We start from the raw sequence: 27925 nt of genomic DNA on the forward strand, positions 1-27925 counted from the left end.
CTTTTTAATTCATTATTCATTTATTTATTTATTCAACATTTTACTCTTTTATTCAATGAATGTCTGTCAAGTGCAATTTGGGGTTCTGGGGATAAAGAGCAAACAAACCGAAGTCCTAGGCCTAACAACAAGGTGTGAGGAATGGACAGCAGAAAAGCCATATAAAAATGAACAAATAGGTAATGTAATGTCAGATAGTGGTAAGTGCTATGAAGAAAAATCAAGCAATGGATACAGGAGTGATGGAAGATGCCTTTTAGATGAGATGCTTAAGGATGGCATCTCATGTTTTCTACTGCTCTAATTTTTTTTTTTTTTGCAAAGAACAATTTAGCCCTCCCTTTATTGTGCCCTCTCCTTGCAGATATTACCTGACCACAAGGATGATTGTATTCTTTTCTCTTCTAAAATTTATTTTGCTAATACTCATTTTTATTTATTCACATATTTATTATAGGGATATTATGAATGTAATACTATAATTCTCACTGAGGTGGACTGGGAAGAACAGAGCCTAACATAGGACCCTTCCTAAGGACATTTAATGTTATAGGAACACGAATAGCCGAAATCCTTCATGAATCAAAAGTGCCCACCAAAGACCTTTTTTAGTGACTTAAGATTCATTTTCTAACGGTCAGCACAAGGTAGCTTTTGTTTATCTGTTTCTTTCTTGTTAGGCCCGCCTCTTGGCCACAAAGCAACTTTATCAGAGAATCAGAATTTTTTTCTTTTTTTGAAAACCAAAGCTCCTCCTAAAAACCCCTGCAAATCACCACTCCGCCTCTGACCCATCCTCCCACAAAGGCTCCTATGCTGCGTTAGGGACTCTCCATTCCCTTATCACCCAAGCGTCCTGCTCCAAACCCCCTCTCTTCAGTCCACTGTCGCTTCAGATGAAATTACCTTCTCTTTTAGTGTTCTTTTGCTGCCTCCCAAATTGCTACAATCTTAGCAGTTTAAAACAATGCTAATGTATTATTTCACAGTTCTGTAGGTCAGTAATAGATAAGCTTAGCTGGATTCTCTGTTTAGTGTCTCACAAGCTCAAAATCAAATTGTGGAATTCTGGGTAAGAATCCTCTTTCAAGCGCATTTGGTTGTTTTGTAAGTTTTCAGTTCCTTGTGATTGTGGGACTGAATTCTCCATTCTCTTTCAGGTTCTAGCCCAGAGCCCACTGTCAGCCCTAGAGGTAGGTCCTTGTTCCCAGCCTCATCCATCTCAAAGACACAATGGATAGTGAACATACAATGCAATCAGTATACATGTGACGTTTTATTGAATTGTATACTTGAAGCCTGTATAATTTTATTAGCCAATGTCACCCCAATAACTTTATAATAATTAAAAAAGACACAATGGAGAGTATATCTCCTGTCAAATCCTTCGCACACTTTGAATCTCTCTGATTTGTATATTAACAGCAGAAGACTGTAAGGGGCTCATGCGATGAGATTAAGCCCACCCAGATAATCTTCATTTTGATTTTCTCAAAAATAACTATTCAGTAATCTTAATTACATCTGCAAAACTGCTTTTGTCCTGTAACATAGCATAATCATGGACAGACAGATTATATTTCATCTTATCAGTCCTGGGATATTCTGGGGAACATTTTAGAATTCTGCCTATCTCTGCCTCTTTTCAACTTTATTCCAATTTGGTCCTTCTAAATCTACAAAGACATTTTTAGTTATATTGTATTATGAGAACATAACATCTAACTGTAAGAAAAATTTAAATAAAACAGAAGTGTATTTAAATAGGTTAAAATCTGTAATCATACCTTTTAGGGAAACAAACTGAGGGTTTGTGCTGTGATCTGGAGGCAGGGTAGTTTTGTCCCAATCATTTTCTTTTTTTCCTGTTGAGGCTGGTAGCTGATGAGATCCCAAATTTAGATTCTTTTATAATGCACACGGAAGATTTTCTTTTGTTGATTGCTGGTGTAGTATCTGATGCCCTGACTCTAAAAGGCAGTACAGCATGCATATTTGAAATATACTACTTCATTACAGCCAGAAATTATTTTATTGACATTATCCTATAATTTTAATAAACACAGTTCTGCATTGCAGTAATATGCATTAAATATTTACTCAAGAATCAGATCTCTAAAAATCTAATTTTATAGTCAATATGATGTACCAAAATTTTGAAGAATACTTAGAAAACAAAAGAGATTAGTGGGCAAGTGAGTATGGTCTTTACATATTTTAAAAGACACAAAAAGGTGAATAAATTATTTTGTGTGGATCTAGTAGGCAAATCGAGGACTAAAGGATAGAAGTTGCAAGGAGATAGGTATATTTCTGTGTATAGGGAGAGTTTTTATTAAAAAAAAAAAAAAAAGATAAATAAAACTCCCTGAGCAGGAACAGACTCCTAAGAAAATCAGTATGCTTCTTTGCAGTCAAAATATTCTGACAGAGAAGTCTAAACTCCACTCCAGGAAGGCTAGACAACAGGCTTCAACCTACTTTATCTGAAAAGCGCCAGACAATAAATCTATTCAGCTTGGCAGGCCATACTGTCTCTGTCACAACTACTTAACTCTAGTCATATGGTAAAAGCAAGTACACATAATATATGAATGAATGGGAATCATTGTGTTCCAATAAAAATTTATTTACAAAAACAGGTGCTGGGTCAGATTGGCCTCTGAACAGTAGTTTGTCAACCCTACTATATCTTATGTCCTGAATCAGGTGGAGGCAAGACATAAACATCACCAATTCCCTTCCATATTTAAAATTCTGGTGTTATTAGATTTTTTGCTTTTGGTATAGGAACGCATAGACACCATTTGCCATAAGATCCTTCTGGGATAAGCTATCCATACCCACCTTTTATTCAGCTGTGCATCTAGATAATTAAATTGGAAAAAGTCCAGCAAGATTAGATTTAAGCTTCTTGACCTCAGGAAACGTTATGAACATTTAAAAAAATGGAAACCTATGCATGAATTGTATGGCCCTAACATGAAATAGTTAATATATTAAATAGCTGAACACAGGACTGGGATGTTCATAGGATTTGTTGACAGGACAAAAAGTTGAAACAGTTGGCAGAAAACCAAAGTCAATATCGAAGCCAAACAAATATTGCCTGCAGTGCCATATTAGGAAAGCTTGAAGACCGTTCATTTTTAAGTGGCGGGAGACCCTCACGTCCAGAACCACAGAATTGTGCTTTCAGGTAGAGAATTTCCATTATTCTAGTTGCTTCCAACTAAAGTGGGTTTTTAAAAATTAAGTATAGTTTTTACTTTATGATGAAGTTATTAATTTATGTTTTAATTTTCTGTATATTTAGAGAGTGTAGAAGGAACTGGCATTCTATGTGGAAATATTTAAATGTAAGAAATTTTAAAATCAAAAGAATATTAACTTATTTAAAAATTAAAAATGGGCTTGACTATTTTGAAAGCTTTTCTTAGAGAATCTGGAATATTATTGCCGTTATTTACAATAATTTTCTTTCTATTTAAATCAAGAGGATTCTCAACTGTTTAATTCCCTTCTAACAATTCCCTTTTTGTAATTACTAACAGCACATGTAGTAAATGAATAATAAACACAATTATTAGTCTAGAGGTCTCACTTTGCACCTTGTGCCAAGTTCCCGCACAAAACATACAGAAAACTCTTGTCCTCTGTACTGGCAATTGTATGGTTAGATTCACAGTTCAGACATTAAAAGAAAATCTGTATCATTTTAAATTAAGGTTCATGTAAAATATGACGTACAACCAGCAGAGTTATGTATGTGTTGCTTTCTCTTTTAGGATGATTTCATTCAGGCAAGCAGCTTATTTCATTTGCTTGTTTGCTACAGTTTCCTGTGGTGAGTGGATTATCTATAAGACATAAAGATAAGTGGAGGGTGTGTGAGAGAGTAGTTAAGCAAGACATGCCACACTTGGAGAAAGCTTTTGAACATACTGCTTTGGAGAAAGAGCCAGGCCCTGGTAATTCAGGACATACTCTTTTAATGTTCTGAGGCAATTACCAGTTCCCAGTATTGCCCTAGATATGCCATGGGGAGGAGCCCAGGAGCAAGAATGCCTTGGGGTGTGTGTTAACAAAAACTTCTGTTTGGAAAGTTCTCTCTACGAGGCAGATCTTAAAACAAACAATCAGCCCTCTAGCAACGTTAAAAAGAAATCTGCTATCTATATATTTAAAAGAGTGCTAAGTATTTTATAGTGTGTGGGTCCGACCCAAGTATCTTAATAGGTACATTATCCATACTTTGACTCTTTTTAGGTCACTGGGGAACCATTTCAGAAGTAAAAGTACCTTGTTTAAATTTAGTTTAGTAAACCATTCATTTGAATAGTGCTAGTTTCAACACTAGGTTTTGATCTCCATTAAATTTTCAGAGAATTGGGATGGTTCTGGGCACTGAATCATTGTGGAGTGGCGTTTTCTCTGTGCCACTGTTATGGGTGAATTTGGAGTCTATGTTGACTTAAGATGGCCATACCATAATGGTCGTTTACCATTCCTCATGGCTCTTCTGAGCCGTAAGCATTACCACATACAAATCCATTGAATACCGAGTAGTAGGAGCCAGAGATGCTATGAACCATGGCCATTTCAATTTTATCTTTTGGCAAAATATAATCATCATCATCATCATCATCATCATCATCATCATGGTGCTAGGACAATTACTAGTGCAAATAAGCAGAAGATGAGAAATTACATATTGTCTATACCATTGTTAAAAATCTTTTGTTCAGTATAGATATTTTTCTATACACATCTATTTACACATTTAACAAGGATGTTTCCCATTTATAGTTATCTTTTCATGCAAATAGATATGTCATATTATTTGAAACTGTGTTCTTTCCTATTCATGATATTTTTCTACACATATTCTTATACACATATTCAACTATTTCTGTAGAATTAATTTTTAGAAAGAAAAATACCAGATACAAAGGTGTAAATATTTTTTGAAGGTTTTATGTTTTATGACATACATTATGAAATTGTCTTCCAGAAAGGTTATTCCTAAGTTGATTTTTTCCACCAGCAGATGAGCATGATCATTAGGCTGACTTGAATAGTCATCGATCATTTAGTGGCCTGGCATAACTTCACCTTTCTGGAAGCAGTATCCTAATTTATTTCTGACAACTGCTGTCTTATAGTTTTGTTTCATGTAGTTGTGGTTGTGGCCCGAGCAGGCCTGAAACAGGGAGTAAGTGCACACACATCTCGCTGGCTGCAATGACCTGATCAGAGCCAAAGTCTGGCAACAAGACTGTTGCTTACACTTCTAGAAATAAGACTGATTTTGTTTTCTTCTAATTGGACTTCAACTATGGGAGAATATAAAGGCTTGAGCTTCTGGTACTATCTTGCCACTGTGTGGAGCAAAGGCAATGCTCTGGAACAGGATGAAAAATATGAAGACAAATTGTGTCTTGAAGAGAACAGCTGAGCACCACGTCCATTTCTTCCTGAAGCCAGATCCATCATGGACTCTCTGGTGTCTGAACCTGAACATTTCATTTGCACTCAAGTCACTTTGAACTAGATCTTTTTTTCCTTTTCTTTTTCTCTTTCTTTTTCTTTCTTTCTTTTTTCCTTTTCCTAGATCTTTTTTTCCTTTTCTTTCTTTCTTTCTTTCTTTCTTTCTTTCTTTTCAACAATAACAACTTTCTTTTCTTCTTTCTTTCTTTCTTTTCTTTCAAACTTTTCTTTTTTCTTCTTTCTTTCTCTTTCTTTCTTTCTCTGCTTTCTTTTTCTCTCTCTCTCTCTCTCTCTCTCTGCCTCTCTCTCTCTTCTCCCCCCCTCCTCTACATCCCAATATCCTTCTACCTTCGTTTCATTCATTTGCAACCAAAATCACCACCTCAATACAGATAACTTAGATAATTTAAAAATTTGCTACTCTGGTGAGTAAAATGGCCTATAGTTATCATTCTTACAATTTTTCATATGCTTACAAGTCCCTTGTATTTCTTTTGTAAATTATCTTTCATATCCTCCACCCAATTTTTAAAAATTAGAGTACTTTTTTCTCATTGATTATGTAATTTTTTTAAACAAGACTAAATAATCTGCCCAAAGTCCATGAACACAGGGGTTAGTGTGATATAATATATAATAATATTTTATGTTTTGAGGTAACTTATGTGTTTTATATACACTCTAAAATACACTACAAACAAACCTACCATTATCTCATCATCATCACCTTCATCATCATTATTACCAATTAACAAGGGTAAATGAGAAACTTATTAGAACTTTCTTTTTGGTTCCTTTGAAGTTGGTGTATTTCTAGTTGCCCTTTTCATTAGCTGAGTCACATGGCAGTTCACAGAAGTTCAGTTGCAGAATGGGGACTCCCAGGCTAGCACCAGTCATTGTTTGTACCCTTTTTTGTGCATTGGGATGGGAGAGGATAGCTGCTTAATAGTTATGAATTAGCCAAAAACACCAGTTGTTTTAAAAAATAGGCCATATTGCAGCTAGTGTTCTCACTGGACCAACTACTCAGTGTTTTGTACATATATCAAATTTAGTCCTGCACACTTGGCAGCTTATATCCTTATTTTCCCAGAAGCTTCCACCTGAAGAGATCTGTGCTCTTTCTAAATATAAGTCTTACCCAAGGGTAAGTCATTGTAGTCACACCTCTGAGAGGAAGAGAAGAGATCTTGTTGGGGAGGGTCCTCATATAGGGTGCAGAGCCAGAATCCCCAGAGGGGTGGGATAGTGCAGAGGAAATTTTAAACTTCAGCGCTTAATGAAATACATGTGTCTAAGATGCCCATTCCCTGAAAGGCAATACAAAATTAGATACAATTAAAATTGAAGCATGGCTACCACCTTAGGGAATGAATAAGGTTGTCAAAGGACTATGCCATGGTCAGTGGACAGTTGACCAACTGCTACCTGAGTTGGAAAAGGTTATTAACCAAACTTTGAAGTGAGTTTTTCAAGGTAAAGACAAATTCATATTTTAAAGGTAACACTTTAATATATGAAAGAGTAAAATAGCAAAGGTAATGACACTCTAATAATATGTGGAATAAGAGCACTTTAGATCAGTGATCAATTCTAAACAGTAAATAGCTCAAAACGCATTTCAATTTGGCATATGCGTGCATTTGCTTAAACTATATTAGAAAAAGAGCTTATAGAAATTGAGCAAATACAGCCTTTTCGGTCTTAAAGTAAGAAATCCCCGATAACTGTTAGTTTGCTTGAATTAAACCTAGATGAGAAGCAACTTTTAACATTGCACAATAGAAAAGGGAACAAGACCGGAAGTTAGAAGAATCAGATTTATGTCCCAAGACTTGCATTAGCTCTGTGGATCTCAGGCAACGCTGTACTGTCTCGAACCTCAGTTACTTAACTTCTTTCTTAAAAAAAGAAAAAAGTCAAAAGCATATGATCAAGTCTGTCTCTAACTTCCCTTACAGACTTATTGCGAAAATCTAGGGAAGATGTTTGTTATGAAAGTGTTTTGAAAAAGAGAACATGCATTGTTATTTTTAAGGCATGATATTTTCATAGCATGCTAGGCGACAAGAAAAAACCAAGCTAGGATTGCATTATCTTGAATACAATTTATGTGTAAATTATTGTATAAAAATACAATAAAAATCAACCAAGTTTTGTTACAAAGAAGTACCCATAAAATGACTTTAACATCATACATCGTTTAGTCGCCTTAATGTTTCATTCTGCCTCTATAATTAAAGTCATGTTGTAAAGATCTTTGGGTATCCCATGGAGGACATAAGAAAGCTCAGAACATAGATACGCTTCTATTAAAAGTTATTATTTACATTTGTTCCAAATGAGTGTTTTTTTCCCCAATGATTATATTCTAGAATGCCGGACTCGACTATATAAAAATACCTTCTTCAGAGGTGGGGACGTAACTGCCATGTACACCCCAAATGCACAACACTGTCAGAAGATGTGCACGTTCCACCCACGGTGTTTGCTATTCAGTTTTCTGCCTGTAGGTTCAACTAATGACACAGACAAAAGGTAAAAGTTGATATTTCATTATTGGAGAAGCCAGTTGTTTTTCAAAATGGAATCAATTGTATGCAAAATGGTATAGCGGATCACAAGGTTGTGTTTCTTAAATGAGGTTCAAGGACCAGCTTCATCGGAATTATCTGGAGTGGTTCTTATGTAAATAGATTCTTAGGCTGAAGCCCAAACCTACTGAAGCCCAGTCTCTTGGGCCTGGACATGTGTATTTTATACAATTGCTGCATTCACTCAAAGTAGTGGAAGCTAGTCATTTTCTATCAAAGGCTTCAAGGAAAATGCTTGTAAATCACTGGGTTAAGAGATTGTCTCAAAAAAGTATTTAATAACAGGTGATTATTTTACCTGAAAAAGGGCACATTCTTGCTGTCTGACTCATAATCACGTTTGTAGATGGTGCAGTCCTAAGAAAATATAATAGAAAACAAGCATTTTGTTGAGAATATAATTGAATAAGATCTAGAGCTTATGACTTTGGGAAGGGCAAATCTGAATGGTGTTTATCGTGAGCCGGTTTGGACACCTATGGTATGCATGGAATGTGTGTGTTCATGTGCATGTATGTGCACCTGTGAATACATATTAACCGATAATTTGGAAAAGTAAGAGCATTGGAAAAATAGTTGGTAATTAAAAATCTTATTAGGTCATAAAGTTGCCTAAATACAGCCAGTTTTATTACAATTTTTTAAAATTTTGATCAATATCCAGAATGAGTGTTTCTTCATTGTTCCCATTTCAACATTTATAGTTGAATTTGAATTTAAAAACTAGGAATTAGACAATCATCCTTTGACTCTACATGTTAAACTTATACAAAAAACCGAGATTGTATGTGAATTAGTTTCTGGAATCCTTCTGAATAATACAATTACCATAAAGGTTGACATCGAAGACAAAAAGAAATCTCCCATCAGGTGTAGACTAGAAGGCATTAATAAGCCAGCTGAACACCATATACAGCTCCAACTGTATAACTGATTTAATTTCTTTAGTAAATAAAAGTATTTATAAAAATAATTACCAGATAGGAACATAATTCCCTAAAAGTTTAGGAACATAGAAAAAATCATTAACTCTTTAATACGATTGACTTTCTGTACTTAAAAATGTGAATGTAAAGGAAAACAATGCTGAAGTAAGGTATTACGGGGACTGTTAAATGTTATGGAGTTATCTGTAAGAACGTTCTTTCTATCAAATATCAGGGAAGCTGTGCTATTTTCCTTAATCCTGGTAATGTTTATTAGTGTATAAAAAGTGCTAGACATGTCCTCAGTAAGTATTTATTATTCTATTTTCTAAGTGAAACTACTTTTAAAAACAGGTTTGGTTGCTTCTTGAAAGACAGTACAACAGGAATCCTGCCAAGGGTGTCACGGACAAGTGCAATTTCCGGGCATTCCTTAAAGCAATGCGGTCATCGAATAAGTGGTAAGGTGTGAATTTCTTTGCTAAATTTGAATGAGTAATAAGTCTACTTTAGAATAGCTTCTGCACAAAGTCTGTATTCCCGTGGATATTTACAAGGGATCGCTCAGAAAAATGACAGAGATGGAGCAGTATTCTGGACATACATTCTCATCTTTATCAGTCAGCACATGCTTAGTGAGGCCTTATTTTTTATGAAGTTAGCACTATAGCGTAAGAGTTGTGTTACCAGAGAGTGGGGGCCTCTCCTAGCGCATTGTCCAGGTTCTTGATGTCTCGAACAAAGAATTAAGCAAGACACCAAAGGACAGTAGAAAAGAAAAGTTTTATTAGAAAGGAAAGTACGCTTCCAGAATTGGAAGCGGGCCTGAGCAAGAGAAGTGTGACTCAAAGGCCTGATAACAAAGACTTCGGGGTTTTTATCCCTTTTTGCTTTGAGTGGTCACTTTTCTTAGAGGAGTGGGCTTCCCTGATTGACAACTAAGATTGACAGGACTCAATGATTCATCATTTTGCTTTCTGCACATGTTCTTCCCCAGAATTCAGTCTATTATAATGACATTAATAAACTTCTGGGCATATACATCATATTATAATGATGGTATAATGAGGCTCAGGTGAGTTGAAGGTTGTTGGGGTCTTCATTGCACAGGTGCGAGTGACTTGCTTCAACTGGTACCTAAATCTCTGCCTACTGGTTTCTTCCTGTGAGTTAAAAAAAAAAAAAAAATGCCTCTGGCTTGCTTAATTATGGGCAAATTAGGGCAGACTCCTTCTAGAATAGGATGACCTCAGTGTCTTTGCAGGCAGACCTCAAACCCCCTAACTTTCCTGGCTAGCTCATTTCTAAGAGCCATGAACCCCCTTATTATTAGTATGGATGTTCCTGCTGAGAATGGCCATAGTCCCTGCCTACAGGGGTTTCATGGAGTTCTTTCCCTTTCTGCCTCAGTTGGAGTGGGGTCTTGGGTTTCCTGCTAAAGTGCCATCTCAGTTTCTAGACAAGGAAAAAAAGATACAAACTCATTATTTAAATCATATCTATTAATTTCTATTATTGATTTGCCTATTAAGTGAATAAAGGGAAACAGGCTTGGTTAATATATTTCTTAAAGAGTAAAAAAGAAAGACCTTTGGCTTAAAGTCACCTACCCCCCAGATTCTAAGGGCTCTGTCTGACTTAACACCATTTCTGCTTAACAATGGACTGATGACCCTTATCAATAGCCCCAGGATCTGAGTCGCCAGGGCAGTTATCAAGATTTGAGGGAGAAGGCCTTTTTCCCAAAGAAAGAAGGGAATAAAACTTAACTACATTTACTAAAAAGATTAACTCTGCAAGAGATGTCTCATTTCATTTCCTGCTATAAGATTAAGAATTTACAAGTGATGTCCCGTCTCAGATGCAGAAAGTGAATACACATCCAAACAATTGTCTCCCCTTGATTTCAGATAAAAATCTTAGAGAACACACAGGGTATTGCTCTTCCTTTTTCACTTGTGGGTAATTTGTACACCAGTGATTCTTCCTGGTTCTTAGCCAGGGGTGATTTTGTCCCTACTCCAGGGAACATTTGACAATGTTTGGAAACATTTTTGGTTGTCACAGCTTGGGTGGGGTGAGGGAATGCTACTAGCATCTAGTGAATAGAAGCCAGAGATGCTGCTAAGCATTCCAGAAAGCACTGGGAAGGCTCCATGACAAAGATTCTCTGTCCCCCTCCCCCCATGGCAGTGCTGATGAGTTTAAGAAACTCTTGTTAAACCCCAAACCAAAGGACTGGGCTCTGTAAATTTCTTCTCAGAAGAAATATGAGGACTAGAAGACCAGGAAACTTTAATTCTGATGTTTGTTGCTACTAATACCTTGGGAAACAATTTTCAACCCTATCCTAATAAATTTAAGGCAAACAAATTATATCTCTACCTTGACTGATTTGAAGTACAGAAAAGAGTCTCTTAACTGATAGGTTGACAAAACCTTAAAATAACCATATTGTGACTATACATCATTGCTATTTTTTCTTTCCTATCTACAATTAATCTTGTAGGTTCAAATTTCAGATGTTTATAAATTTTTCATTATTTTCTTCCCTCACTAACGGCCATTCTTTAACACACACACACACACACACACACACACACACACACACACATCACATTTTGTAAATGAGTTTGTAAAATAAGCAGTCTTTAGTTATAAACATGAGGGCCTGACTTAGCCAATATGTAGTTTACCTGAGGACGAGTACATTTTCTATTATAAGATCAAATTTATATCTAAATATAATTTAGCATAAATTATTTAATTAAGCATTATTTTTCAATTATGTTATCTTTTAAATTGTGATATCGGAGTGAAATTTAAAGAAAAAATAATATTGTGCCTTTCTAAATTCTCCATATTTTTTTTGCCTCTCCCCTCCCAAATTAATCTACTCTCAGAGCTTGATTTAATGCTCCCTTCTAACTCTCCTCAAACAACTGAAAGGGAATTCAAGTGAAAAATTGATCCTAGATAAATAAAGCTTCTAAACACAGGACCAATTTTAGTTTAAAACATTTAGAGATAGCTTTCAACTAATCATTAAAAACAGTTTGATTTGTAAGTATTCTATCCTGTTTCTTTTCTCATGTGCAGTGGAATTGGAAAGAGATTCCATTTCTATAATCTGCATGAACCTGTGTCCATGAACCACCGTGAATGATCCACTGCTCTGCTCACTTCAATATATTGTTTCTCTAAACCTTTCCTTTTTCTGTCATTCCCACCATTAAATCCAGTTTCATGACTTATTCAACCATACCTCTTAGGAGTGAAAAATTACATACACTAGGTCATGGTTTATATTATTGATTTCCTTAACCAAGAGTCTAATTAACAAATTTTTGATTCTTTAAAAAAAGAGTTTAATTTATAAATTTGGTTCACTATCTGTAAAAATAATTATCTATCTTTTTTTGTATATAAGATAAATTTCAATTGTAAGGATGCTTAAGCCAAATTTAAGAAAATTTTAAAGCAAGAATAAAAATGGTTTCCTAACGCATATATAAGAACGCTTCCTATTTTATGATAATGATATGACACATAGATGTCGATGACAGGGTTTACAGATATAATTTGCAATCATACTGGAGTAGTTGAAAACCAAGAAATAAGCACAGAGACAGAGAAGCTCCTTCGCTCAATGCAAGAGGTTGAAAGCTCATCAGTTTATTTACACAATGATAATTTCAGTATGAAATATTACCTGTTTTGCTGTATACACCTTGCAGTTTGGGAAGCAAAATAACCCCTTTTCCATGCTAGTACTCTAAAACATATTAAGATGTGTTAATTTCAAGCAGAGTTTGATAATTTAGTGATGTAATAAAAATTCTAAACCCCCTAATGAATAAAGCATCTGCCAGAATATTATCCTTCAAAACCGTACTGCCCAAATTGATGATCTGTTTCTAGAAGGGAAGCTGGCTGAGTTTGCTTTATGTGTTTTTTTCTTTTTTTTTTTGTACAGCTTGCCAAAGAGACATTTATGAAGCAATTGATATGAGAGGAGTCAATTTTAATGTATCTAGGGTTAAAAGTGTTGAAGAATGCCAAAAAAGGTGCACCAATAGCATTCACTGCAAATTTTTCACATATGCCATGCAAACATTTCACAATTCAGAGTACCGGTGAGTAAAATTCATAGTGTTTGTTCTGTGCAGTAGTAATTTTATGATTTAATTGTATTCTTCATCACCTTCCCCCCACCCTGCCCAACTGAAAACTAACCAGAGCTTTTAGACCAAAGCACTTTCCTTATTTACTAATTTGCTATCATTTTTTCCTGAAGAGAATAATTTCCATTTGGTTCACAGATAGTCTATGCTTATGGAATGGAGATTTCGTAGAATAATGTCTTATAAAATAGTGTTTCGCACCCTATTTTCACCCTAATCTTCCCTCTGCAGAGGAGGAAGGAATCTATTTACTCAATAACGCAGACTCTTAGCCTATTCATGATCAAAGACATTGTTCAGATTGTTTTGTTTATTTTTCACAGACCATGGATCATTTCAATACAAAATGGACCCCTACTGCATACAACTTGTACTTGGGGAAGCAAAGTAACCTCTTTTCTTCTCATTCAGGAACAGCTGCATATTAAAGCACAGTCCAACAGGAACGCCAACCAGTATAAAGGTGCTGGAAAATGTGGCATCTGGATTCTCACTGAAGCCCTGTGCACTCTCAGAAATTGGTAACTCTATGCCTACTATTTCACTATGTGATTGTAGTAGCCAGAATAAGAGCCCCCCATATATGTTCACATCCTAATCCCTGGAACCTGTGAATGTTACTTTACATGGTCAACGAGGCTTGGTAGATGTGACTAAATTCAGGACTCTTATTCTGGATGATCTGGATGGGCCTAATGTAGTCACAGGGTCCTTATGAGAGAAGGGAGGTGACAGAAGGATCAGAGTTAGAGAGAGGGAGAGATTTGAAGATGCTACACTGCTGGCTTTGAAATGAAGGAAGAGTTCATTGGCCAAGGAAAGCAGATGGCTTCTAGAAGCTGGAAAAGGCAAGGAAATAGTTTCTCCTACAGAGCTTCCCCAAGAAACACAGCCCTGCTGACATCCTGATTTAGCTCAGTAAGATCCATTTCAGACCTCTAATCTCCAGAACTGTGAGATAATAAATTTGCATTGTTCTAAACAAGTAAGTTTATGGTAATTATTTTTTAAAGCAGCAATAGGATACTATTGACAGTGGTGTCCATTATCTAATGAAATAACTCTAGCATAATGAATCTATGAAGGCTTATAGTTTCAGACATAGAGGTAATTTCAGTTGAATTTTTCAGAAAATTGGCAGGACATTCTACTTTATTTAGCATATCAGGGTGTTAACGATAAGTTGTTATTGAAACCGAACCACTGATAACCAATTCTACACAGTGTCAAGTACCAACTCAGCCAAGCCCTTTATTGGGCGCTGGGCTAGGACCCCTTGGGGAAGATTGGGAAGTCAACAGCAATGCATCTCTTTTCCTATTTGTTTCCTCTCTGCCACAGCACACCCCCTCCATGGTGTGTACAAAATTTATTGGTGCAAATGGTAATGATCATTTAATTTAATTCATATCTTCTCTGTTTTTCAAGTTTGATATTTCAATATAGTATATATTATTTTTCATAGTAGGTTTTTAAAATTTAATACATACCATAAAATTAATTCTTTAAAGATATATCATTCAGTGGTTTTCAGTGTATTCACAAAACTGTGCGACAATGACCACTATCTAGTTCCAGAACATTTCATCACCCTAAAACAAACACTGTATCCAATAGCAATCATTCGCTATTCAGAGTGTGACTGAAAAGTTGTATTCAGTCCTGTGTTTCTGTGTTCCACAGTTTGTATGGAACAATGGACAACTGGACCACTTAAAACAGGGTAACCAGAGTGGTAATATTATCTAGAAGTAATGGAAAATACACTTTTAAAAAAAGCTCAAGAAATAAGCTGAAGATATTCAACCTAAAAAGAAGTCAGGATGACTGTCATAATTTTTTTGGAGGGCTGTCATTGGGAAAGGGATTTGACTTTGTCTGTGGTTCTGTGAGGCAGAGCTAGGTAGATGCTATCATGGAAAAAAAAAAAAGAATTCCCAGCACAGAGTGGTCCAGAAAAGAAATGGGCCTTGTCATCAGGTAGTGAGCTCCTTATCAATATAAATAGCTAAGTAAAAGTTGAACAACTGCTAAGGGATATTCTTGAGAGGATGTAGATATAGGTTGGCATAGATAACATTTAAGTTCCCTTCCAGTCTCAAGAGATATGTTTTTAGAAAAAGATTTAAATAGTTGAGGTCTACCCATTTTTCTAAATGACAAACAACAAGTTTGGGATATACTGACATTTTTTCACTGAAGATATTTAGTTCTATGAGTAAAAAATAGTCATAATTGCCTTAGTTATAATAAGAAAGTATAAGCAAATTAAGCATTGCATGGTTTATTGAGTAACATCTTGCCTCCGTGAGTTCACAGGGTGCCACATGAACATGTTTCAACATCTTAAATTTTCGGATGTGGATGTTGCCAGAGTTACTGCTCCAGATGCTTTCGTGTGTCGAGTCATTTGCACCTATCACCCCAACTGCCTCTTTTTTACATTCTATACAAATGACTGGACTGTAGAATCACAAAGGTAAGTTTGAATGTGTAATGGTTGCTGCTGGCCTGTCATCACTTTAATTTTATCATTTGAGTTTTTAAAGTTTTGTTCATTTCCCTCAAAATGCTTGAACCCACTGTTTAAGTGGGTACTTTTCTTCCAGGTGTGATTTAGTAAAGAGACTAGCAGATTTTTCAGCCTACTTTCTCTTTAAACTCACTATTGAATCAAGAAAACGACAGCCATGGAAAAAGGAGGATCTGATACCTTTCTAACTGATCTTAATGTTTTGAATTAGCTTGAAGTAAAAATCACTAGCTGGCAACATAGCCTTTAAGCTCATTGGTTCTAACTCCTCTGTTTCAGAAACTAGAGCCTGATTTATCCCGATTAAGGTTCTGGTTTGATCTCTTATCTTCAGATAACCCACCCTTTCCTTTATATACAAGATGGAGCTAAGAGAAGGATATTTAGTTATATAATAGCATCAGCAGCATAAATCCCCAGGATTTGTTCTTTGTTCTCTCTCTTTTTTTTTTTTTCAATCAGAAGATGGAACTTTACCATTCTCTTCTTTTCAGGTTATCTGTGCTTATCACTTTTCTTTAGATGGCTTGATTTACATTTAGTCTCTGTAATTTATTAGAATCCGCAGTCTGATTTACTTTGAAGAGAGTTTCTCAGAAGAAACTCTGAAGGGTACTTTTTATTTGCCTTTAATACAGTTTTATTTCTTTCTCTTGTTTTTTTTTTTTTTTTTTTTTTTTAAATAGAAACGTTTGTTTACTTAAGACTTCCAAAAGCGGGACACCAAGTTCTCCCACTCCTCAGGAAAACGCCCTATCTGGATATAGCCTTTTAACCTGCAAACGAACTTTGCCTGGTAATGTGATTTAATAATAATCCATAAAATGTGACAAATTTTATGATCTTTTAACAAATGATAGTGATGAAACAATCCTCAATGTACCAGAAACTAGCGTAGCTGTGGTTTGTTGTTGCTTTCATTTTATAACTTCTTATGTTTATAATTGGCACAGAGCCCTGCCATTCCAAAATTTACACAGGAGTTGATTTTGGAGGGGAAGAATTGAATGCGATCTTCGTTAAAGGAGTGAGTGATTGCCAAGAGACTTGTACGAAGATGATTCGCTGTCAGTTTTTTACTTATTCTTTACTCCCAGAAGACTGTAGAGGAGAGAAGTTAGTGGAAATTTATTTTTCAGACAGTCAGCAAGAGTTTCACGAACTTCGTCCCTTTGTGAAGTTTTAATCTTTATACTGGTCATTTTATCTAGGTGTAAGTGTTCCTTACGATTGTCTATGGATGGTTCCCCGACTAGAATTACATATGAGACTCAAGCAAGCTCTGGTTATTCTCTGAGGTTGTGTAAAATTGGGGATGACTCTGGTGAGTAAACCTCACTTTTTCATAGAACTGTAAAAGAATGTCTGCACCCTTTTCATAGCTTGCTTAGTCTTATGTAATGGAATTATGCATTATGTCTTTTCGTGGCTGAAGAGGAGGACTCTGATTCACTTCAATTCTAGCCATTAACTTCAACACTCTCTTTTTAGACTGCACGACAAAAATAAGCACCCGCATTGTTGGTGGGACCAACTCTTCTTGGGGAGAGTGGCCATGGCAGGTCAGCCTTCAAGTGAAGCTGACAGCCCAGAGCCATGTTTGTGGAGGGTCAATCATTAAAAAACAGTGGGTCCTAACTGCTGCCCACTGCTTTGATGGGTAAGTCTTGGCAACATCTTATTAAAGTTCTTATTTTGCTGTTTCGTTTGGAATAATCTATAATCAATTTATCTATTATCATGTCAATTTCTGAATGGAAAGTTATTGTTTTTAAATAAAAACATTTTAAGATAAAGATGGTATTCAAAATGTTGAACGACTAGTAGGGTCTGAGCACTGACCAATCTGACCCATCAGGCCAAAGCGGGGTATATTTATAGGACTCATGCTCCCTGGGGAATATCACTCCTGTTTTAAAGAATAACTAAGAAGTGTCCTAACTACTGCCACCTTCACTCACCATTCCCCCAATGTATTCTTCAAGGTCTGCTTTTTCAGGCCCTAGATTCACAGATGTACTAAGTAATATTAATAGTAATTAGTAATTATTACCCTATGTATTTCAATTATTATAATTTGATGTAATATTTCTACTTTATCAGGCAAATAGTACACATAACAGGATTAAAAAATTTTAAAACACTTAGATTTTGTAGGTAGAATGGGGCTTGATTCACAGGTCTGCCACTTAGGGGTGTAAATGACCTTGAGCAATTTGTAAATCTCTTACCTTTATTTTCTATCTGTAAAATATGAATGATTATAGTATCCAATTCATAAGGTTATCAGAAGAATTAAGTGACATGCTTAAAATGCTTAGTACTGTCTATGGCCATGACATCCTGAACGTCTGATCTCGAAAGCTAAGCAGGGGCGGGCCTGGTTAGTACTTGGATGGGAGACCACCTGGGAATATCAGGTGCTATAGGCATAAAATAAATAAATAAACAAATTAATTAATTAATTGAAAAATGCTTAGTACTATACCTGAAACATAAAAATTAATCAAAAAATGTAAGCTATGGTTAAATAAGAAAATTAAAAATGGTCAAAGCATATGAATAAGCGAAGGAGATACTAATAACCCAAAACTAAAATGCACTTGATTGCTTTCAAACAGTAATTTTGTTTTCATAGAATTCCCCCTCTTTCCCTCTCTGAGAGGACTGGCCCAGTTACTGTGTACAAAGATTCAGGATGCTATTGCTGAAATACAGCAGTCAAGGGCACAGTGGCTGGAGCAGGCCTTCTCCAGAGTTGCCACAAAGCAGCAGGGACCTCTAGATAGGGCTCCGCTGCCCCCGGCATTGCTGAGGGGAAGGCTTTTGGCCTGGAAGGAAAGAGCCTGTGAAGGGAAATAGTTGTTTCCCTTTTTACTAAATGCACTCTAATTGGGATCAAGAATTTCTTTCCTTTTTTTCAGCTTTATTGATACATAATTGACATATAACATTGTGTAAATTTAAGGTGTACGAGGTGATAATTTGATATATATATTTTGCAAAATGATTACCACAATAAAGTTAGTCAACACATCCATCACCTCACATAGTTACATTTTTTTTCTGTGTGGTGAGAACTTTGAAGACTTATTCTCTTAGCAACTTTTAAGTATACTGTAAAGTATTAACTATAGTCACCATACTTGTACATTATACCACCAGAACTTTTTCAGCTTATAACTGAAAATTTGTACCTTTTGACCTTAGGCCATCACCCTATCTCCACCCCTTGGGCTACCTCCAATCTGCTCTTTATTCCTCTGAGTTCAGTGTTTTCAGACTGCACATATAAGTGAGATCATACAGTATTTGCTTTCTCTGTCTGACTTATTTCACTTAGTGTGATGCCCTCATGTTTCATCTGTGTTGTTGCAAATAGCAGGATTTCTTTCTTTCTTATGGCTGAATAATATTCCATTGCATTTTCTTTATCTATTCATCCGTTGATAGACACTTAAGTTATTTTCATGTCTTGGCTATTGCGAATAATGCTGCTATGAATATGGGGGTGCAGATATCACTTTGAGATAGTAAATTTATTTTCTTTGGATATATACCCAGGAGTGGGATTGCTGGATCATATGGTAGGTAGTTCTATTTTTAATTTTTTGAGGAATGACCATACTGTTTCTATAGTGGCTGCACCAATTTATGTTAATTCTTGGAGGCTCAGTGTTGTGTTTATAAGAAGTAATATACATGGAGACACTGTGACCTAATTAAAAAAAAATTCACTTTTCACCTAATGTCTCCATTATTTCCTTGAGAGTTTTTTGCATGTCTGAGACCACGCATTTGGTGATACATATTTCCATATCTTTACACAACATAAGGTTTTGCTTTAAATAATAATTTTAAATTTACTTTGTATACTTTGTATATTCATATTTAAAGAGTTAATTTAAAATTTCACACTTCTGGAAATATAAATAGAAAGAATTTAAATAGCACTGATATCTTCCCTCATTTGCCCTATCACAGAAGGGGGGTATAAAATCAGTCTGACTTCCTGACAGTTCTTAATTTCATGAGGGAAATTGATTTCAGGTTTGGCAATCTGAGCATTGTCTTCTTGTGATACACTACTAGAGTCTTTCCCGATCATAATTTCTCTCAGAGTGAGACAGCATCATCCTTGTAATTTTACTTACAGTAAACATGAAATAATTACATAAATGTATAATTTTAATGTTATTAACTAAATCTTCAGAGATTCAATAGTGCTGGCTAATGAAAAATTGCAAAGAGGAGAGATAAGGTAAGTAAAAATATGTCACATGATATAGTATTTTCTTCCTAGTATTTACTTATTTATTTATTTATCTATCTATCTATTTATTTATTTATTTTTTTAAAGTTGAAGTGAAAGGAAAAGGGGTCAATATCCAAGGCTAGCATTTTTGGTTTCAAATAGGTATTTATTTTTCCCTCCTAGGCTTCTCTTTTCGGATATTTGGCGCATTTATGGTGGCATTTTAAATTTGTCAGAGATAACAAAAGAAACACCTTTCTCACAAATAAAAGAGATTATTATTCACCCAAATTATAATATCTCAGAAAGTACTCATGATATTGCCTTAATAAAGCTTGAAGCTCCTTTGAATTATACTGGTACGTAACACATTTAAGGAGAAGCTAGACTGCCGAATGGCATTGATTTAAGTTTTCACATTACTTTGAAAAAGAGAGCAGAATCTGCAGAGATTATCTTTATTTTCCGGCTGGTGGAGTTGAGGGAAAGGTGAAGATTGTCAGGGAAGCTGAGACCTGTGACTTGACATAAGATCTCTACTTAAAGGGCAAGAAATGTTAATTACTTCTTTCAGGTAGGAATACAACTGCTTATACATTATTGAAATAATAGACATAGAAATGTCTTTGCTATCTGAGAAGTATGGCTTTCTTTGACAAGTGTAGCAGAATTACCATTGGTTTGGGTTTAGGCTTATTGATAACTATATGAGGACAAGTGGGTCAGATACTTATTTCCAGGTATAATTTGAGCAGAGAGACTAATGCAGAAGGAGCTCAGGGAGGACTGTAACATGTCAGTCAGAAGTGCTGCCTTCAGGTACAATGACTCACAGTTCCTGAATGCCTGCAGTGACCATTAACAATTCTGTGACCTTAGGCAAGCTGTTGTTATGTCTTTGCACCTCACATTTCCTCACCTGTAAAATGAGCATGATAATTACCCCCCATCGAGTTGAATAATTAAGTCACTTAGTGAGTTAAAGCACTTAAAAGTTGCCTGAGACTGTGTAGACACTCTACTATTACGATTAAAAGTATCATACACAGAATAAGAGACAGAATTTCTAAGTGCTTTTGGGTTCTGAGTTTTAAAATTTAATCTAGAAAAATAACACCAAAAATAGCAGGTGGAAATGTCTCTGATGGTGAGAAATTTTCTTGAATCAATGACCTTAGAAACGGAGCAGGAAGCAACAGCATTATTCTTCTTGGTGCTACTCTAGAAAGAGAATATGGGAAAAGGAAAGTATGTATTTTTTAAGTCAATATCAATAACTTTAACCAAACTCTAATTTAAAAATTACCTTTCAGAATTCCAAAAACCAATATGCCTCCCTTCCAAAGATGATACAAATACAATTTATAGTAACTGTTGGATAACTGGATGGGGCTTCACAAAGGAAAGAGGTATAGTATCACATTTTAAATGTTGTTCCTAAAGCAAGTCTTGTATGTTAAAGCACAAGGAGTGCATCAGTTCAATTGGCCTCTGTCTAAAATTACATCCAAACTCACTTTTCCAATCTGTCGATTCTCAAGTATTTATCTAGTGATTCTTGAGAAGATGTAGCTTTGCTTGGGCCTGGAAGAATTAATAAGGTAAACTTTTAAGCATCTTATTCTATAATAAAGATCATTTGTTTGACTTCACATAAAAGATTGATCCGATATAGGGCCAACAAGCCCACTCAAGCCCACTTTGTCCTTGGTATTAGTTGCGTTCCTATCTCCCAATGCCACTGTTCTCTCTTGATATTAATGATCAGGAGCATAGGCAGGAGCATACCATCTCCCTGTATGGCAGGCTTTTAATCTTTTTTAAATGCATCCTTCCAATAATCTTTCTTTTTATTAAATTTATTGAGGTGACATGAGTTAATAAAATTATATAGGTTTCAAATGTATAATTCAGTAATACATCATGTGTATATAGCATTGTGTGTTCACCATCCAAAGTTAAATTTCCTTCTGTCACCATATATTTGACCCCCTTTACCCTTATTTACCTCCTCCCTCCCCACTTTCTTTCTGGTAACCACTAAACTGTTTTCCATGTCCACGAATCTCTGTTTTTTTATTTTGTTTGTTGCTTTCAGTTTTATATCCCACCTATAAATGAAATCATATGGTTCTCAACTTTTTCTGTTTGACTTATTTTGCTAGCATACTAATCTCAAGACCCATTCGCATTATCACAAATGGCAGTATTTCATCTTTTCTTCCTATAATCCGATAAACCTGTGAACCACTTTTTTTTACTTAAAAAATTTTTTATTTTCAATTGTAGTTGACATTTGATATTATATTTGTTTCAGATGTTCTGCACAGTGGTTAGACATTTATATAACTTATGAAGTAATTCCTCCATTAAGTCTAGTACCCACCTGGCACCACACAGTTATTACGATATTACTGACTATATTCCCTATGCTGTACTTTTCATTCCTGTGACTATTTTGTAACTACCAATTTGTACTTCTTAATCCCTTCACTTTTTTCACTCAGTTCCCAACCCTGCTCCCATCTCTGAACCAGTTCTTGAACGATGATTTTAAAATGCTTAAATAAAACATATAGGATTGCAAAAGCGACCAATGAAATTGCAAGAGAGTTATCAAAACTACTTTTTAAAAGATATAAGAATACATGTGCTTCTTTATTAATATATTATCAAGTTGTTCTAATAACTAACTTTGAAATTATGATGAGCAAGAATGATAATATCCATTATCTGCCACAACTGTAAAGCGATAGGAAAATATCTGTGATTTGTATTGATGGCAAAGTCATAGGTACAGCTAATACTTTTGAGATTCCTGCCTACATTCATAATTGAAGGGATCATTAGACTTCAGTTTGGAGGTTGGTGAAAATAAGAATATATTTGTTTTCTATTCAAGTTTATAGACCATGTGTATTCTTTCTATGGACCCTAGGTTAAAAAACTCTACTATGGACACTTGATGTATTTCAATTGCTCTTGAAATTTTCAGGAACAGATCATTTTTCCTTTCCAAAATTATGTTTCTGATAGACGCTATAAGGAATAATATCTGTATCATTGTTTAAAAAAAGAGATCACACCAAGATCTCTCCATCTTTTCTGATTCAGTTCTTTATTCAACTAATATAACTTTTTCAAATTTTTGACTAATACCTAGAGAGAGAAAGATTTAAAAGTAACCATAACTGAACACAGAAAACTCCCAATGTATATCCAAGGGGAGCCCAGACACTGGTGGAAATTAAATTATTTGTAAATAAATCGTTCTTAATGGAAAACACACTTGGATTTACTTAAGAAGAAAATATTCTATTGTCACAAGTTTGGACTTTTTTCCAAAAATTATATATTTTAAAATTATCATTGTTAACATATAAAACAAATAAACACTATAAGGTAAGCACTTTTAGGCTTCTGGATTGTAGGCAAGAGGGAATTTCTAAGAAACTTTTATTGAGATGAGAGAATGGCAGAGAATATGGAAGCAAAGTCTCTGATCAGACCAGGGTTCTTGGATTGTCCTAACACTGCATCAGAGGCCAATGCAGGTTCTCTCTCTCTCTCTCTCTCTCTCTCTCTCTCTCTCTCTCCCATTCTCTCCCTGTTTTGTGTAACTCTACCTTCTCCCCTTTAGTATTTACACCCAAAGAAATGACCTTAATGCAAAGTTCATCATTCTGATTTGCTTTAAGACTTCAGTCTTATTTCTATATTTATTGTATGTCCTTCTTTTAAAGTTATATATTGGTTACTTCATAGGTGAAATCCAAAATATTCTACAAAAGGCAAATATTCCTTTGGTAACAAATGAAGAATGCCAGAAAAGATATAGAAATTATGAAATAACCAAGCAGATGATCTGTGCTGGCTATAAAGAAGGGGGAAAAGATGCTTGTAAGGTAATCATTCAGTTGTGAAAAACACAATAAGCTACTCAAAAAAATTAATTTCAAAATATATTTCTCAATGGCATATTTCATTATAGTTTTTTTAAAAACAAATCTAAGCCAAATGATCTGATAATTTCACAAGTAACCTCTAACAAATTGATATATAAGTAACTTCTAAGAAATTATATATATATGTGTGTGTGTGTGTGTGTGTGTATATATATATATATATATATATATAGTTACAATCTGTGCAGAAGCATGCTATATTTAAGGAAAGACAATTGTACATACGATAATTACACCAAAATATAAGATTATTAGATTTATTTGACATTGGAATGATGATATAAAAATTTATTTGTTGGACAATACATTATTGAATTAAATCATTTTTACCACATCCAACAACTAATGAGGCATATGAGATACCTGAAGATCTATAAAAAATTGGATGTGTGTGGTGTGACTACAGAATTTTAAGGACACGTCTGTCATAAACTTCTATCATTTTACTTTTCTACCCGCTGTAATACAGGGAGATTCAGGTGGTCCTTTAGTTTGTAAACACAATGGAATATGGCATTTGGTGGGCATCACCAGTTGGGGTGAAGGCTGTGCCCGCAGTGAACAACCAGGTGTCTACACCAAAGTTGCTGAGTATGTGGACTGGATTTTAGAGAAAACAGAGGAAGACGATGGATACCTTTGATGAAGTCATTGGGGTGAGGGAGCTTTATAAAGGTGGAGAAGAGCCCAGTGTATAGCATAAGTTTTGTGATTTGGGTTCATTTCAAATACTGAGTCTTGGGGTTCTTATCTGCAAAAGGGTAGAGAGTGATATCTACCTTGTGTCATTGTTGTGAGATAATACATACAAAGCTGCTGAGGACGGTGTCCTGCAGAGGCATGTTTTCAGCGTTTGGTAATAGTGGGAGATAATAACTGAACATCTCCATGATTGTTGTGAAATAAAATGGCAAAAGAGTGTGATTCAAGAGTGATTTTTTTTTTCTTTTCTGATTTTGAAACAGAACTGATGAAAAGTGACTCCAGATGCTAGCACAGTGCCTGGGATCATTGTAATCTTACTGCTTCCTCTGGAACTTAGTATATCTCAGCGATAATAATTTCTCCTCTGTGCCTCACCCACGTGATCATGAAACCTACACTGCCCACCCCACTTTGGGTGAAGTGCCAGTAAGCTTGATTTTTTTTTTTTTTTTGCCAAATGGAAAGGAAGAAACCTGGGTAACATTCAGTTTTCCAAGAAAATGATGAGTTATCTGAATCTGGGAGAATAATGGTACACCTTTTTATCTTAGCCTTCTACTTTGGTTACCCTGGTATTGCCACAAAGCTCCAGGCAGGCTGTGTGTAGTGATGACCTGTGAGATCTGTCTGGTTTACAGCTCCTGCAATTGGCTCATTGCACAGCTTTCGTGGAGGGTAAGGAATCTGCTTTTTTCAGGATTCGGTGGATATTGGGATGTGCCATAGTAATTCAAGAAGCATTATTAGGTACAAAGTATCTAGTTAAGTTTGGTCTTATAAGTTCACAGTAGTAGGAAGTAGCCTTGGAATGAATGATTTAAATCCTCATGCAACACAAATTCTAAACTTGACAGTGAGAACCACAACCAACACCAGGTATTTGGGTTCAGTTCAGTTAAGCTGACAACATTTATGCAGAAGTGACCATTTACAAAATATTGTATAAATTAAGAGAAAATAAGAAAAGTGAAATTTCTAAAAGAGATTGAGTTCTTCCTTCCATACTCAAAGACACTCTAAGTGGTAGTAAAGGGCTAAAGATGGAGGGGGCTGAAGAAAAACCATGAAGCCTGGGTTATTCACAAACTATACAGTAGGAAATTGAACAGTTAAAATTTCATCCAGAAGTAAAATCTCTAGATTTTGTAAATCTGGCTAGATTCCATGAAATGATTACAAATAAACAGAAATTCATCTTTTACTTTGGCATGCAATAAAGATATTGGCCTTTGTTTTATGTGGACATTGTTTTATATTTAAATGGGAAAAAAAGGTTTCCAATAAAAATCTTTTATCTGCAGCTTTTCATACAGGGTATTTAAACAGGATTTTGGAGTGCTTGCAAAGTAATTATTGGGCTTTTGTTGGTCAGGATACGATCTTGTTTGGGAACAACTGAGAAGAGAGTTTTGAAATGTGGCATTCCCCTGGGATATCAGGGATCATTTTAAGGTTTCCAACAAAGTCGGTGGTACTGGAATGGTCTCTTTATGGCTCACCATGTCTTCAAATACAAAGGGTGAACAGAGAAGCTCTTTATTCAGTAAGACCTTTTAGGACTTCGAAGTGGGTACACAGCTAAGAAGGAGAGAGGTTGAAATGACTTCATACCCAGGAGGAAGAGTGAAGTAGGAGGCATGGGTGTGCTGTCTCAGAGAGGGTGGTGATAACACCAAGCCTGGCAGCTGGCATTGCTCTCTCCCTGGGACAACAACATATATGCCTGTGGAAGATACATTACATGTGCACATCTAATAGGAAGTTACCCAAAGGCTTCAACATCTGTCTCTTTCCTTACCAAGGTGTGAGAAACCACTAATTTAAACTTAAAGCTTTTATTTTAATAAAATAAAATTACTTCTATCTGCTCACTAATCTGTGAACGACTTCGAAGGAGGTCCTCTTTCATATTGCATATAAATGGGCATTGGAGGCTCCAAGAGTTTTTAAAAAGATTAGCTCGAGGTCACTGGCAAGTACAGGACGAAGACAAGCTTAGCATTCACATCCCAGATTATAGCCCAAATCACGTTGCCTTGCATTACGAGAAAGATGAAAAGACAGAAGCATTTATAACCATCATTTGTCCTTTTCCTTATCATCTAAGGCAGTGGATCTCAGCTGGGGACAGTTTTGTCCCCCAACCCCACACAGGGGACGTTTGGTAATGTCTTCAATTTTTGTTTGGTGCACTTTGGCAAGGGAGCGCTACCAGCATCTAGTAGGTAAAGGCCAGAGTTGTTGTTAAACATCCTGAATGCACAGGACAGCTTCCACAATCGAAAATCATAGGACCAAAATATCAATAATGCATAGTTGAGAAACCCTAATCAGCATTAAAACTTTATAATGAAAAGAAAATATTTCAGGGACAGCGAGGAAGGGTTTACAGGACATGGGAGGCTGCATCCTTTTCCAAAACAAATCTTGATGACAGAGAAGGAGCTCCAGGAGAAAACTGACTGTGGCTGCGACTGAGAAGAGGTTGGCACCAGTAGTATGCCTGTGTGGTGTTTCCTGTATCATACAGAGAATGTTAGGTCACCAATAAACCTGACTACTGATTTGCACTTGAGTCCCTATAGACTAAATTCTGGATTCTTCCTGATAGTCCATCTAGTAATTTTTAATTTTCATTAGGCTTCAAATCATTTTATTTCACTGGAGGCAAAAATAAAAAAAGACAAAAAAAAAACCTTTAGATAAAAGTAGTCCACATCAGAATTCTAAATTATAATGGCATTAGTCGAAAAGCGTTTTGAGAATGCTACTGACAGTTTGAAAGGAAGGTCTATTTTAACTCAAAGAGTTTCTATGCAGTTAAGACTCTTTCCCCACTTTTATTTAAACAAAGAAAAATATTTTTGGAATCCTTATACTATTTCATAGGTTTTAGAGATTTCATTAACTAGCTAAACCAAATTTAGGAAAATATTTGGTTTCTCAAGTATTTCTTTCATTAGAGTCTTTCTGTTTCTCTCAATAGGGTTAGAGAGTTATCATTATAGTCCTTTTAGGGCTTTCAGATGGAGATGGGGTTTCATGGAGTAAACAATAAGGGATATAAGGATGTTATATAATTTCACGTATCAGTTTTCCATGAAAACCTGCCTTGGCATAAATTTGCCATTCTATTATGTTTGAGCTTCATAAAAAGCAGTGCATCACAAATGTGTGCTTTTTGTGTCACTAGAATGTACTTAATTTAAATAGGAAACTCAAGAAAGCAGCTAAGGACTCTTTGTGCCAAGATAAGCCATAAAACCTTGG

The 27925-nt window shown here is 35.5% G+C and overlaps 1 protein-coding gene across 3 annotated transcripts; it reads left to right on the top strand.

Moving 5' to 3' along the window:
• The first annotated feature begins 3125 nt into the window (after positions 1 to 3125).
• Positions 3126 to 27078, top strand: KLKB1 (kallikrein B1). Of its 3 annotated transcripts, none has more exons than XM_039882696.1 (16): positions 3126 to 3199; positions 3789 to 3847; positions 7869 to 8031; positions 9368 to 9474; positions 12990 to 13149; positions 13609 to 13718; positions 15517 to 15676; positions 16417 to 16526; positions 16684 to 16846; positions 16942 to 17054; positions 17222 to 17390; positions 20169 to 20344; positions 21299 to 21394; positions 23751 to 23890; positions 24420 to 24605; positions 24914 to 25985. In XM_039882696.1, exons 2-15 carry the CDS (start codon positions 3790 to 3792, stop codon positions 24591 to 24593), a joined length of 1899 nt encoding a protein of 632 aa, XP_039738630.1. In that variant the 5' UTR covers positions 3126 to 3199; position 3789; the 3' UTR covers positions 24594 to 24605; positions 24914 to 25985. The 3 variants fall into 3 exon arrangements, with proteins under 3 accessions (XP_039738630.1, XP_039738629.1, XP_039738628.1); XM_039882695.1 differs by lacking the exon at positions 3126 to 3199 and adding an exon at positions 3330 to 3359 and having other exon boundaries at positions 24914 to 27078; XM_039882694.1 differs by lacking the exons at positions 3126 to 3199; positions 24914 to 25985 and adding an exon at positions 3331 to 3359 and having other exon boundaries at positions 24420 to 24876.
• Positions 27079 to 27925: the final 847 nt, after the last annotated feature.

Source organism: Pteropus medius, unplaced genomic scaffold, assembly GCF_902729225.1.
Source record: "Pteropus medius unplaced genomic scaffold, Ma_sr-lr_union100, whole genome shotgun sequence".
NCBI lineage: Eukaryota > Metazoa > Chordata > Mammalia > Chiroptera > Pteropodidae > Pteropus > Pteropus medius.

Excerpts from the sequence above, each read along its gene's own strand:
- KLKB1 (XM_039882695.1), top strand. Across the intron at positions 13,150-13,608 it reads TTTCACAATTCAGAGTACCG|GAACAGCTGCATATTAAAGC; the intron begins GTGAGTAAAATT and ends CTTCTCATTCAG. Across the intron at positions 23,891-24,419 it reads GGGGAAAAGATGCTTGTAAG|GGAGATTCAGGTGGTCCTTT; the intron begins GTAATCATTCAG and ends GCTGTAATACAG.